At 33.0% G+C, this 15146-nt stretch overlaps 3 protein-coding genes and 1 long non-coding RNA gene across 7 annotated transcripts in view; 3 read left to right on the top strand and 1 right to left on the bottom strand.

Annotated features, from left to right (window-relative positions):
- The window catches only part of LOC109348986, a 15419-nt gene extending 14061 nt beyond the window's left edge, over positions 1–1358 (top strand). The window contains exons 6-7 of the mRNA XM_019589620.1: positions 872–1007; positions 1207–1358. Of these exons, the coding sequence (XP_019445165.1) occupies positions 872–967 (96 nt within the window). The 3' untranslated portion in view covers positions 968–1007; positions 1207–1358. The remainder of the gene's footprint in view (positions 1–871; positions 1008–1206) is intronic.
- Positions 1–11350, top strand: part of LOC109348987 — a 24297-nt gene extending 12947 nt beyond the window's left edge. The window contains exon 3 of the long non-coding RNA XR_002107841.1: positions 11228–11350. This is a non-coding gene — a long non-coding RNA (uncharacterized LOC109348987). The remainder of the gene's footprint in view (positions 1–11227) is intronic.
- Positions 2841–9139, top strand: LOC109348984 (protein PIN-LIKES 7). Of its 3 annotated transcripts, none has more exons than XM_019589616.1 (10): positions 2841–2944; positions 5892–6110; positions 6270–6349; positions 6694–6940; positions 7029–7241; positions 7552–7671; positions 7818–7918; positions 8048–8100; positions 8186–8371; positions 8685–9139. In XM_019589616.1, the coding sequence occupies exons 2-10, from the start codon at positions 5973–5975 to the stop codon at positions 8804–8806; spliced, it is 1260 nt and encodes a 419-aa protein (XP_019445161.1). In that variant the 5' UTR covers positions 2841–2944; positions 5892–5972; the 3' UTR covers positions 8807–9139. The 3 variants fall into 3 exon arrangements, with proteins under 3 accessions (XP_019445161.1, XP_019445162.1, XP_019445160.1); XM_019589617.1 differs by having other exon boundaries at positions 2846–2944; positions 5887–6110; XM_019589615.1 differs by lacking the exon at positions 2841–2944 and having other exon boundaries at positions 5821–6110; positions 8685–9100.
- On the bottom strand, positions 9756–14218 carry LOC109348982 (glutamate receptor 3.6-like). 2 transcript variants are annotated; one of them, XM_019589611.1, is made up of 7 exons: positions 13985–14218; positions 13266–13548; positions 11801–13152; positions 11346–11623; positions 11156–11187; positions 10655–11061; positions 9756–10471 (listed from the first exon to the last, which is right to left on the bottom strand). In XM_019589611.1, exons 2-7 carry the CDS (start codon positions 13531–13533, stop codon positions 9995–9997), a joined length of 2814 nt encoding a protein of 937 aa, XP_019445156.1. In that variant the 5' UTR covers positions 13534–13548; positions 13985–14218; the 3' UTR covers positions 9756–9994. The 2 variants fall into 2 exon arrangements, with proteins under 2 accessions (XP_019445156.1, XP_019445157.1); XM_019589612.1 differs by lacking the exon at positions 13985–14218 and having other exon boundaries at positions 13266–13666.

Below are 15146 nucleotides of genomic sequence, written 5' to 3' on the forward strand. Positions count from 1 at the left end.
AGGAATATGAGCCTGCATTTAGTATAAGGGATAAGGAATTCACTTTACACCCCCTTCAAACACAAAATACAACTCTTTCCACTTTCCATGGTTAATACTGGAGGAATGTTGCCATATTTCAGGAAGAAAAGTGAATCATACAAATAAACTCATGTTATAATATGAAATTGTTCCGAAGATCACGAGTTCAAATTTTGGAAACAGCCTATTCGCTTGCGAATGTAAGGTTGCATTGATCTACCCTCCCTAGACCCTACTAGGTGAGAGCCTCGTAAACTAGGGCCCCTTTTATAGAAAGGGAAAGTTTTACCGCACTACTATAAGTCTATAAGACACACATTGTTATGTGAGATTGAATATTGGACGGTAAAATGTAAACAAGAGAATAAACTTCACATAGTAGAGATGAGGGTGTTGTGTTGGATGGGTGGACACACTAGATAAGATAGAATTATAAATGAATGCATTAGAGAGAAAGTTAGACTAACTCCTATTGTATAAAATGGTAGAATAACATCTTAACTGGTTTGGACATGCATAAATGATATCGGTAGAAACCCAAGTAAGGAGTGTAGATTGAATGAAGTGCAGTCTAATTCTTAGAGGAAGGTAAAGACTAAGAAAAACATATATGTAACGATTAAGAAAGATTTAAAGATCAATTATTTGTCAATAATTACTATTTATGATAAAATATTATAGAGTTGATCCATATAGCCTTCATTGTTGTTATTTTGTTATACAAAATGTTAAGAATCAAGAGCAGAAAGTGAATATGAATTTCATTCATTGAATGAATTGAATTTGAATAGATGAAAATACAAAATCACAATGAATTAATTTCTGTTATTTTCTGCTGTGGTGAAAACAGAAGACTCAGAAGGTGCTTACTGAGAAAATTGCTCAGCTGAGTTCTGCCATAGATGGTGTTTCTGCACAGATGAGGGCCAAAATGAATCTGCAGTGAACTAAGAGGAAACTGAAACTTCCATATATGAATGTATCACTTCATTAACCTCAAAATGTCATTATTTTTCTGGTGGTGGTGATCATACTAGAAACAATTAACCATTATTTATATATATATATATATAATGGTTAATTGTTTCTAGATATTTTACTTCGTTGTAAATAAATTACAGCACCAATCAGGCATGAATTTTTGTTATTGGCTGAGATTGAAATTGAATGCTCCAAATCAGAATGTTATAATGTATTTAATGGTTGATGTCTAAAAATTGCTTTATCATTATTGAGTCACTTTATACTTTATAGTCATACATGTCCTTGTCACAAGTTTGGTTAAAGTGGATAAATTTTGTGTAGGCCATAATAAGTTTGAAGCATGCTGTTAGATATATGCCTGATTGGCTGTAAATTTCTAGCAATCATTTCAGTTGCTCCATAAGTGGGATTTACTCCATTTTGTCGTTTCTATGCCAGTAATTCTGGTGTGAAAATTGTGCCATTATAAATATATTCTATAATTGATATCTACTACTGTTTTTAAAACATTTGTGAAATAATTATATTTTATAATTGTTATATAGTACTTATTATGTTGGAAATAGACTTAGAGATTAATTCTTTACTAATTGAATAAAGAAAATTATTGTTTAGCATCAAAATCATGTTGCCCACTGTAATGAATCGTTCATCTGTAACTCTAATATAATCTTGGTATATTATATACATGTTTAAAGTTGTTCACAAAATAAAAGGAAAAGAAATATCTATTCCATCATACTTGTTGAATGAGAAACAAAACTTCTCTACCATCACACACACATACAACCAATGAAAAATAAAACTCTTGCAAAGATTTAGAGTCCAAATTTTATAATAATGGCGTGCTGCTGCTTACATTACATGTCACCATCTTGGTTCCATATCTAACAAAACACAAGAGGGGAAGCGAAGTTCAGCTATTGGACTTTACTTGTCTATTTATTTTAGTAAATATTGATGGCTGCAACATGGCTCCTTTATTTTGTTTTCTTTCATTTGTATCATGCGATGGTGTCGGTATCAATTTCTACATATTTTTCCTACTTATGTTAAACTTGAAGGATTTGCAAAGAGACTAATCTACCCTTGCCAAGGAGAAGGAGGCCTAGAAAAGGCCATTGGGCCAAAACATTTTTGTTAGGAATTAAACACATGAAAAGAGTTTAACTAAAAAAAACTAGTATATTAGGTAAGAAAGCCTCATGACTTAAGTATTTGTTAATGTACTTTAATGCAACATATATGTAGTTCTTTCCATGACACAATTTTCAATGAAAAGACACTAATTGTTAGGAATTAAACACATGTCCAAACCAAAAAATTAGTCTATTAGGTGAAGAAGTCATATGATTTAAGTGTCACATTGAATTTGTTATACTACTCAATATATGACTCCTAACAAATTTTTTCTCCAATAGATATATATGAGACACTTTGAAGTTTGAACTCCTACACAATCCATGTCTCTAGATATATTAATTTTTTGCTCCAAGTGGCCGGTAAGGATATTTTTTATAAATAAGATTAGAAAATAAGAGGTGAACTTTGTCCAAATATTTATTTAACCATATCACATACTAGGCATCGTGTTCGTGAGTAGATCGCATATACATGATCATATGCATGACGAAAACAGGAACATTCAATCATTTTTGTATTTATCCTATTGTACAATTGGTTTTGGTCAAAATTAGACAAAAAACAGAGAAGTATCTGAAAGCATCACTGGGGATGATACCAATTCATTGCACCTTAATAATATCTCTCAATATATATAGAATAAAGTGAATAAAATTAAGTATAAACCTATACATGACACAACGTGAACATATAACACTAACGATATAATCAAAATCCTCCCAATCTTTCTTTTCACTAGCTCGATCTCTTCTTTCGCTGAAGATTTTATCACTATCCCACAACCTCATATTCCCAGGTTTAATATATATATATATACACCCCCTCTCTTCAACATATCTGCACTATTTTTATTATTATTATTATATATATATATATATCTTCTATTTCTATTGTTCATTGATGCCATTTTCACTTTAATCTACGATATATTGTAAACAATTTTCGTTTTCTAGTAGTAATATATTAATTACCAGCCTCTATTTAATAATAATCAATTGCTGAGTGAAATCTGATTGATTTTCGGTCACTCCAAATATTAATACTTCTGCACTTTTATATCTACATAACTTTTTTATATTATAAAGATAGCCCGTTTGGTCACAAATTTGTGAGACAATTTGTAATTAGTTGTTATTTTATTTGAGATTTACATTAATTGTTAGTTTAATTAATTAATGAGGTTACTTTCATAAATGAGTTAAGAGTGTCTTTTTTTTTTCCGACCTGCACCTACCCAATTTTGTTCTCACTGAGAATGCATTGAGGAAATGGTAAATATAGCATACCGGTAAAAATATTTAAGTAATAATAAGAACAAAAATAACATATAATTAAAAAGACATTAGTAAAAATTAAACAATGACTCTTATATATCTTAACAAATTTCCCAAAATAAATGGGGCATTTACTCAACACTAAATAGTATATGTAGGTCGCTTCCTTCTCAATATATATCTTATAACTACCTATAAGTCTTATATACGTGGTATTATTATATATAAAAAGTTATTATAAATATTATATATTGTATCTTTTTTTGTCACGATTTTTTATCCTTGATTGACGCTCCTGATTTTCACATAACATAGCATTAGATAATGGTACAACTAATTTAACCGTAAAAAGACGACAATATAACACTATTTTGTGTACATGCATTGTATCTAATATTATAGAAGAAAAATTTATTGATAGCTGATGCATTGATTGGCATGAAACGTGTGTTTCGAAGTTCGCAAAGGTAAAGATTTTGTAGTTTTGGCCGTAGATGAAGAATATATGTGAGTTTAAAAAATCAGGAGCGTCAATCAAGGAAAAAGTTATATTAATTATTATATCATTAACTATTAATTTATATTAATTTTTTAAAAAAGTTAACGACTATTAAATATAGACAATAAATAATATAATAACAACTTATAAAGTTTATACCACTATATTCCATTGAGGTATATTCGTACTGCAAAATATTGCATGATTATGGTAAGACCATCTTGGCGGCTAGGACTTCCAATCAATGAGGAAAGAAGGTTGTGTAGTTCAGAATTTCAGATTCAGTACATTTGTCTAACACGTGTCATTAAGTGAAAAATATTAATAAAAATTATGTATGAGATCATTAAAAATATATGTTGAAAAATCTATATTCTTAAAAATATGACAAAGAACTTAAAAATTTCTATGACTATAATGTGCATCTATTTATATTTTCTTACCCTTTATCTTCTTTATTTATTTAAAAAAATGTATCAAAACAAGAAGAAAATGACTTTTCTGAAGTATCAGACTCAAGGTACTTTTATTCTTCATAACATTGTCCAATTTATATACCACCTAATTAGTCTGTAGTTTTTAATAACTTCTATATCATTTAAGTATTGTTTATATAGAACCATTATCTTAATAACATGGCAAGTTTATACTCTACATTTAGTTTCATCTTATGTGACATTAGAATGTAATATGTATAGTATAAATATTTATATACAATTAATATATAATTCATAATTTATATATATTATGTTTTTAAGAGTCAATAATATTATAACATATATAGTGATAAATAATGTAGTGATATTATATAAAATTGATAATATGTTACTAGGTATATTTTTCTTTTCTTATTTGTTATAACTATAGCATTTTTTTCGTTAGCCAATTATTGCACCAACTGAAAAGTGAAAACAATCAATTACCACGAGATACTGGCAGACAAAATAATTAACTCCTGTATTTTTATTTATTTATTTTGATGATCCTATACTCATATGCATTTACTTCTTGTTTCCCTTTTTTACTTTGTTATGTTGCTATCAATCATTTGGTTTTTCTAATTAATTATATCCCAATGGACACTGGAAATTAGACACAAGATAGAGTAAAATATGGGATTTATCCCTTCGTATTTGGGGGAGGTGGGAAGTGGTGTGGGTTACATGTCAATAAGTTTGGAAGGGGTACAAAAACGTTAGCAAATATCAGTTGAAACTTGAAAAATATCACATCATAATACAGTCATTTTAACAATTTTGTACCACTTGACAAGTAGGCTTAGTTGATTGTTACGCTTCTTAATGTCAACTATAAGTGCAATTTACTGGTTCTTTAGGTGTTTAAAAATAAAAAATAGTTATCCAAAAAAATTGGAGAGGAGTGCACGTCTTTGGCACATTAAAACTCCATATTTTTTAATTTAAACACCCAAAAGTTCCATATCATGCATAACCCCTAATAAGATAGAAGATAGTTAGTTACATGATTCTCTCATTTAACTTGTAAATCAGATATCGGATTAGGGGTAACGCAACTATTTAAATACGCTGGTCTTAGCACATGCCTTGGCCTGTAAAGTTAGCTACTTTTTCTGTCCTAATATACTGCAACATGAGTTATCAAATTTATCTAATTGTCACTATTGCCTTCTCCACTTGGTGACAACTTATGTGACCTACGCGCTTGCGTCTTGTTGTGTAGCTACTAGCTGTGCATCCATATAAATTCACTAGAGAATGTACATTCCCATAATCTATTTCATGCTTAGTGATTTTCTTCTCTTGTTTTATCACTTTTGTTGAGCTTCTTTATTGACTTTGATGTAACAAAAGTGATATTGGCTGCCACCATAATTCATAACTAATCACATTGGTCACAGTCACTAGTCCCTACTTCATCACACTTTATTTTAATTGGTTCTGATTTACTGTTTCATCTCTTCTGTCTTGTTCAATCATTGTATTGAATAGAACTGAAAATTATAGTCAAGAAGTTATATTAAGCAGTAGCAAACAGAAGAAGGGGAACAGCACAAGAAAATAAAAAGGAAAATGGGTTTTTTGAATCTATTGGAGGTGGCTTCTGTGCCAGTTATTCAAGTCCTACTTATTGGTGCATTGGGAGCTATGATGTCAACTCACTACTTTGATCATCTTCTTTCACCAGATTTTCGGAAATCCTTGAACAAAGTAAGAGATATAACTCATATAATAAGGAAGCTAAATTAAAATAATGAACGTACATTTTTCATTGTTCCAACATCCATTTATTTTCTTTAGAGAACAAATACAGGACAAAGAAACACTAAAAGTAACTTTTGGTTTTTGTTTTGTTTACCACTTTTGTAGGTTGTCTTCCTTGTATTCACTCCTTCACTTGTATTTGCTAGTTTTGCCAAGAGTGTTTCACTTGCTGATATGATATCATGGTACGCATGTTTAGTTTTTCACTCTAACTTTTTCCAATTTGAGGAATTATTTATCTTCATAAATATCCTATCAATCTAGGAAAAAAATATATCACCAAACAGCTATAAGAATCTTTATTGGAGCAGAACAATGTTTCATACTTACAACTTAATCATTAAAGTGGGATGCTGCATGTTTATTTCTGAACTGTTTTATCATTGCAGTAAAAATCATAAGTACATTTGTTAAATGGAGTAGAGTTCAGGAAGATAGAAAGGGTATCAATTTGTGGAGACAAAATGGTATTCACTTGTTTTAATTGTTAGTATTAATTGAACCATATCTTGTTTACTTGTCTATGCAGGTGGTTTATGCCAGTTAACATTGGAATTACCTTCTTTATTGGAGGGATTCTAGGATGGATACTTGTAAAATTACTAAAGCCTAACTTGAAAGTGGAAGGTCTTATAATTGCTTCATGTTCATCAGGAAATATGGGTAACCTTCCTTTAGTAATTATCCCTGCTATATGTGATGAAAAGGGAGGCCCATTTGGTAGAAGTGATATTTGCCACAACAATGCAGTCTCTTATGCATCTTTCTCTATGGCGGTAATGCATCCTTTTTAACTATTATATGCTTTTGCTATATATACAAATCTCTATAGTATACCTTACTATCTTATTTTCTTAAATGTAGCTTGGTGGTATCTTCATTTGGACCTATACTTACCAAACAATACGAAGCAGATCTATGCGATACAAGGCACTTGAGGCTGCTGAGATTGTAAAGATTCCCAACAAAGATTTTGATGCTAATGCAGAAACTCTCCTTCTCAAGGGAGAATACAGTGAAAACATAGTGGCAGAAGTCCCCACATCAGATTATATTGTAGACCCTGAAAACCAAAGTGTAAGACCCTATGCAATACTAAACTATGATGGTTATATACTTATTACTTGTTTGAGTAGGTGAAGATTTTAATTTGAAAATTAGTCTAAACTTGATAAGTAAAACTAAAATGTGGGAAGGTAGAAAATAAAAGTGTAACACGTTTATACTTCAACCCCACAAATTTGACATTCCTACAGTATGGAAGTTAACTTTCCACAATCTAACGAGTAACAAAATTGAAAATTGAAGTTCATCTATCCTACACTACAATTATACTTCTAACATGCTAAAACATTTGCTAGATTATAAATCAAATCTGAATTTTCAGATTGAAGAACAAGGTCAGTCCAGTGTATCGAAGAAGGGGAAAGAATCCGTTTGGCATAGACTGATAGAAGTTCTGAGCCAACTTGTAGAAGAACTAATGTCACCCCCAGCAATTGCTAGTGTGAGTCCCTTCTTTAGCTCTAGTTTGTGTCTTGGTTAATTTCTAGTTTCTACTGAATAGGTGCAATCTGGCATTCACCTACTTCCATTTCATTGTGGAAATGACTTAGTTACCTAGATGTTTCACACCCTTAATTCCATATTCAGTTTTTTGGCTTCCTGTTTGGTGCGGTTGCATGGCTAAGGAACCTAATAATCGGAGACGATGCTCCATTGGCAGTTATCCAAGACTCTCTTGTATTACTCGGGTATGTGACTTTGCTCATAGAACCAAACTTTTCTCCCTTTTTCTATTTCTATTCTAACTATTAGCTCATGATATCATGATGCAATACTAACCTCACAGCTATCTGATTATTGAACTTATTACTTTGCAGGAATGGGACAATTCCTTGCATCACCCTTTTACTTGGTGGTAACCTCGCTCAAGGTATAGCTGCCAAAGATATCTTCAGAATAGTTTACCATTTCAGGAGTAAAGTACTGGTTTTGTTAACTTGGTCTTCAAATTGCAGGCTTGAAATCATCTAGTGTCAAACCATTGACCCTCATCAGCATCACCATAGCTAAACTTTTCATACTACCTGTTATTGGACTCTTTATTGTTAAAGCTGCAGCAAATTTAGGCCTCCTCCCCTTGGATCCTTTGTTTCAGTATGTGCTGGTGTTGCAGTATGCCATGCCACCAGCAATGAATATTAGTAAGTGATTCATTCCATCTTTGCTTTTAATCTTTAATAGGATACAACACAACTATGATACAAGATATAAAACTAATACAAGGTAACATTAGTCATTATAAGCTTAATAATATGTCAATGTTTATCTAAGTATTGTGACTTTCCCATCTACGACGATATAATAGTAAGAATAGTAGACATGAGAAGTTGTACAATACAATTAGGAGTATCCGATAGGGATACATATCTTAGACGAACATGACATGAACTCATCTATTTCGAAGTATCGGTGCCTTGTTCCTAACTGATACTAAAATTGAATGATATTGTGCAGGTATCATGACTCAGCTGTTTGATGTAGGTACTGAAGAGTGTTCAGTTATCCTCTTGTGGACATATGTTTCTGCAGCCATAACACTGACTGCTTGGTCAACATTCCTCATATCAGTTTTATGATCTGATCTGATTTTTATGCCTATGCAGTCATAAGTATATTCTCCAATCAAAACACTGTTTAGAAGATCACAGTCTATATAGAACCATGCATAGTGGCTATGTGACTGAGAACATTTATACAGCAGATTTCTCTCAACAACTTTGTTTCAGTTTATAGGTTAAATGAAGATATAAGAATGGCTACTTAAGATTTTTTAGTTAATTTTTTGTATTGATTGCCCTGTATTAGTCCTTTTTATTCTATAGGGAAAATTAGAATTAGGTATTGAAAGCTATTGTGATTTGTATGTGATCCTCACTTGGAAAAAAAAGCAAATGGTTCACATGCTTCTACTCCCGTCCCATTTTATTATTCGTTATTTTGTTCTTTTTTATTATTTCTATATACTTACTCTTTTAGTTCAATTCATCCTACACTTTGAAGATGCAAATATCACAAATTTTGTCCTGAAAAAATATTATCAAATAAGTTGTTGGGAAATTTAAAATATCATCATAATGACCTTGCCCTTTTAATAACTTCTTTAGTAAAATTTTGAACAAGTTAGAGGCTTAATTTTATAGATCATGACAACATTTTAAATTTTAAGAAACTTATTATTTGCTGGCACTTTCCTTCATAGATCAAATTTTGCATGTTTTACCACTAATTGGAAAATTGTAAATTGGTTAGTGTTGACTAATGAATGTGCTTATGTGACTCAATGAAGTACTATGTAGTGTCTGTGATGCTAATGAGACTTGTTTTTTCAAGCATGCATCTAATGTTAATCGATTTATTTTCAATTAAGTAAATATAGAGAGAATATTTTGTGGTGAGTTGATTGGTATTTGTGTAACTCATACCTAGTAAAAGTGACTCATTATTTTAGGTTTATTAAATAGGGAACATATAATAGATATATAAAATGAGAATAGAATCTCCCAAAAAAACTAGAAAAGTTGACCATGACATCTCTAAATATCCCCTGATTGATTTTTCATCTTATTAGTCCTACATTATGTATTCTACATTGGCCTTAAGTAGGGAGCTTGTTCCCCACGTTTGAACATTAGTTACATTCAGGCCAATAATACAATTATATTTCCTATAAATATATGTAATGATAAAAGAAAAAAAGGACTAGAAACCAATGATAGTAGCAATAGGTAATATGATGAGTGATGCTGAGATAGGCAAACAGTTGGTCAGGTTTCATTAGGAAAACCACTTCTGGTAGAAGAAGCATATCCATTATTGGAGTTGATGGATGATCCACCCTCATTGCTTCTGTTTGAGATCCTCTCCATTTGTCTTCTCTTGGACCGATTCTTAACGGTCTCTTCTTTTTCATCCATGAATGAAACGAAAGTTCGAAGACGATAAGATCCTGATCCTGAGCTTTGGTTAGTAGCCTCAAGTTCCTCTGAATGGTGCTTACTATACTGTCTCATTATCTGAATAAGATGAATGGAGAGGGCAAGTAAGCAGGAAAGCCCACAGATTAGATAAAGACCCCAAAAGCTTCTAAGGTTGAGTCTTTCTACTTCAAGCTTTGCACCCTGTGATAAGCAAGCGCGACTCAAAAGCCATTTATCATGGATCCTTTGTAAATCTCCATTCTCTGATAGTTGCAAAATGGCTGTTGACAGGTCGACTGCTAATGGCGAGTCTCGTGGAAAAGCCTGGAAAAAACACTGAAGTCATGACTTATAACCATATGCTGATTGATAACTTCAAATAAAGGGGTCAATAATTAAGCATGGTATATTGTAAAACTAAATTCTAGCCACCCTTTATATCATTCAACACCCTCCAAATGGCTCATGTTTATTTGAGAATAGGGAAATTAGTTAGGAGATACTTACAAATCCCCAACCATTTCTAGTGAACTCTGGACCTACAATAGTAAAATCACACCGGGTTGAAAGAAAGAGCTCTATGTAAGCACGCTCGTCAATGTATGCAGCAACACCACCATTTTGGGGACCCTTTTTAAGTGCTTCTGAAGATTCTTCAGGTGTTTTTAGAGGGACCAGCCTGGATGCATCAATACCAATTTCCTGAACTAAATAGCTTTTAACAAAAGAACCCTGCACATACCCAATAGGCTCTTTGCTATTCATTAAACTTTCAATGCCTTTAATAGGTGAAGAAAGTTGTTGCACTGTGAGGATTGACGTTAGGCTTGCCGTGTAACTTGAGTTAATTATCAGAACTACAAATAACCATATAAGGAGCACGAAGCGACCAAGTGTGCTTACTGTATTTTCCCCTACATTAGAATTAGAAAAAAGCAACTTCATTAATGAAAGGGATGCTACCATTTAGAACATAGATGTCACATAAGACAAACAATTGGCACTTACTATGGGCAAAGAACATAGTTGAAAAACTAAACCTGCAAATTACAACACAAATAAAAGTTAAAACATATCTAGAGCTGCAACCTCGATATAATTCTTTAATGTATGATTAACATGGCCTCGATTTTGAAAAGGTTCTATGATGGTGAACCCCGCGAAAGGGCATGGGGGGAGGGATAACAGATTTCCTTACCATAAAACAGTAACTAATTGCTTTTTGGGAGGTCCCCTAAAATCATCATTCACCCTATGCTCCAAAATCCAAATAACAGCTCCCATGAATATGAAAAAGCTAGCTGTGACAGACCACATTGTTGGTGTAAATGGGGCTAAAAAAGCCCAAGCATTGGAGTCTGACTGCCTCACTGCTGCTACTACCACCAGACCAGTCTCCATAAATGGCTGAGTAAAATCCGCCATCTTTGTTCTTTTTGTTGTAATTGTAATGTCACCTATCGCTCCATCAAATTCCTGTATGGAAGAAGAAATCTGGTCTCAGCCACCAAGACTTTTCTCATCAGGTGTGGTCGGTCATATGAATTAAACAATGTCATAATGTTCTATCATAAGTTATGTCTACAGAAAAACAATTGGCATCTACCATAAAATATTCAAACTCCACAAAAGAGCAATTAGTACAATACTCACACCCGTTGTGATCAAACGGACAAGCTCAGTGTCACTAGGATTGTTTTGACCATCCCCATATGGGATAAACTTATAGGGGACAGCATATGGCAGCAAGTTCACTGCAGAAAGAAACACATCAATGCAGAATCCCTTGAAGGAATCAGTCCCTTGTATTTGTGTTGCAAATTCTTGGTAACTAACCCTTTTTGGTACTCCAATTCTTAAGACCCTTCCATTGTTTGGAAAAACCCAACCACGGGGTTTCTGGGTTGTGTCTCCTGGCCAAATCACAGGGAGTAGCTTTTGGCTTGAATTGAAATGATTGGCTGGTTTCGAATAAAGAGCTTCTGGTGGAACAACTGATAATCCAGAGTGATTAGACCAATAACCAATCCTCCTGGACCCTGTTCCAATCACATTGATGATTTCATAAGCGGGATTTACAAGGTCTCCACCGGATGTATACTTGAATTGACCTGATACACCATTGATGTTAATATCATAAATACTTTTACATAACAATATTCCTTCATTAAAGATTTTCAAGGCATCAAGATGCAAGTTGTCTCCATGTAGTATAGATAACTTCGGATCACTTGAGAATGTGATTGAGTTCCCTTGTTTGAAAAACGTATCAAGGGCACGAGCAAGTACATAAACAGTATCATATGCATAGAGACCCAAAGGACTCAATCCAAGAGGGCTATCGCCTTTATTGTCTGCAGCCAGATTTTTCCACCTAGAAACAAACCTTCTTTTGAGCTCGGAATCTGGTGTGTACATACGTAGTGTAATAACTCCTTGAATTTCATCCATTACATCTGAAGAGAGGGGACTACCTATGTCAATAATAGCAGAGAGAAAACCAGTGGCTATCCAAACATACCCAGTTCCCATCATCCCAAGATACTTTGCTACACTAAACACCTTGGGCCCCCAATTGGTATTTGTGTGAACAACTATAATTCGTGATTCGGCTAGAGCCACCTGAACAAGCAAATCAGTAATTTCCTCCCGAGTTGCTCCAGGGCTCATAGGTGCTTTATATGAGATCTTGCAACGTCTCTCAGAAAGCTTATCGCTTAATGCACTGATTCCATTCCTCCCATTGTCATCATCAACATATACAGCAATAACATCTTTCCACCCATTATAGTTAACAAAGTCTGCTATTGCAGTCATTAGATAAAGATCATTAGGACCAGTTCTGATGAAGAATGGGAATTGAAGTGAAGAAAGGGTAGGGTCATTAGCTGAAAATGACAGCAGCGGAACTTGGAGCTCGTTTGCAATATGTGTTATGACATGGGCTGTTGTAGAGGTCTGAGGGCCAATTATTGCCACTGTGTGCCTTGCCATGACCTGCAATACTGTAGTAACCAAGAATTATAGTCTTCCAGAGTTGAAATTGAAGTAACTTCTTGGAAAAAATGAATACTTTTAAGATTTAACAAAAAAGGGGGTAACATGATGTAATACATACCCTCAGAAATGCTCAAAAAACCTTGGTATTTAGAATCTTCTTGCAATGAGATATTCAGCTTAGTGTTACCAAGAATAGACGGATCAGAATTTACATCTTCAATAGCAGCTTCTATCGCAAGTTTTACCATTCTACCAACAGTGGTATTGAAAGAGAAAAGAGCCCCAATATTTACAGAGTCAGGTATACTGGAATTATGCATGCCAGCCCCAGTTGAAGAGAATCCATTGGAAAGAACCATCAGTACCAAGAGCCAAAGTTCAATCATTGTTGGATGAGTTACCTATAGAACAATAGCCACTAGTGATTACCTTGCACAACAACCAAGTGAAGCAACAACCCCATTTTTTTAACAAAGAATAATTGAAAGAGTTAATGCAAAATTAAGTATAAACTGCAGCACTCAACCATAAGTCCATAACCTTGGTTGGAAAGGAACATAAACAACCGAGGATTCAAGACCAAGTTCCAACAGAAGAAAGTAAAATAAAAAGCAGGACCATAGAGGTAGTGCCCCAAAATCAAGCGTGTATGGCTCACAAAAGTCATAAAGGTAAAGTGAATAAAATAAACCCAAGAAACATGGGAAAGAATAAAGCACAAAATGGTGTAGACAAATAAAGAAAAAAAGTATCAGATTGCAACTGCTTATAGTAACATGTGAAGATAATAAATTTAGTAAAAAAAGGAGTGTACTTGTAATATGAAGAAAAACATACCTGATATACTCACAAGATAAGAAAGGACATGTATTATATATAGCATCACAATGATGCAGAAAACATGTTTAGTTAAATTTGAGAATAAAAAGAGAAACTTTATCCAATGACCATGAGTTGCAGTGGAAGCAAAAGTCAGCAATAGAATAATAATCATTAACCTGGGCACTGAAGGAAAGTGGAGAAAATTAATAAACAATAATAAAAAAATTGAAAAGGTAATGTTAATGGTGAGAGAATTGTCCTCCTTACAAATTGAATGCTGGGGATATTTTTTATCCATTGTCCTTTTTTAAGGGTAAAATTGAGGCTTGGAATCAATAGCTGAAGCCTCACGTGGGACATTGTCTTCAATCAGAAAGTAACTTTCACTATACACAATCCAACAACTTAAGTCAACAACAAATACAATTGGGGACCTCTGGCTTTGGGCCTCACCACTGTTATAGGATGCTAAAAACGACAACTTTGGATGTGACTTGTGGTGAAATAGAATTTCAGGATCGATTTGAAAGAGATGTGTAGATACTATGATGAAATTGGCCACACCACATGTATCATTATCTGAGTGGTAAAAGCATTAGTCTTTGCCTTTTACTGTGGAGTTTTCATTTTATGCACTGTGTGTAAGCATTTTTTACAAAAATTGGTCAGGTTTAAAGATCTTAAGTTTGGAATCGAAATTGTACTTTTTCCTTTCGTCAATTAATTTGACAAAATTTTGGAACAAGTCACAAAAAAGAATAATTTGACATATTTTCAAGATAAATTTTGGATTTTTATATTTCAATAGATAAAATTGATACTTGCAAACATCTTAGTAGGTCAAAATAAGTGTTCACCATTACAAAATTTGCATTATTAATTAATCATGCACCATTCAGGTATTTCATTTTTATAAATAACTACTTAAAAGACCCAGCAATACCTGATTTTAGGCTTAAAAATAAATGAAGTAAGTGTTGCATCTATTGCCCAACACAGATTATCTCGAAAGCAATGAGTGTATCATGAATAATTACTTATATAATTTATATGACAAGAAATCATTTTTTGCGTGTACACCTACTACTTTAAGTAAATATTATCTCATTTCTTTTTCAAAAGTAAAAGGTGTATAACTTACATGAACAATCTAGATGTAGAAAATTTATCAAAATAA

Source organism: Lupinus angustifolius, chromosome LG06, assembly GCF_001865875.1.
Source record: "Lupinus angustifolius cultivar Tanjil chromosome LG06, LupAngTanjil_v1.0, whole genome shotgun sequence".
Lineage (NCBI taxonomy): Eukaryota > Viridiplantae > Streptophyta > Magnoliopsida > Fabales > Fabaceae > Lupinus > Lupinus angustifolius.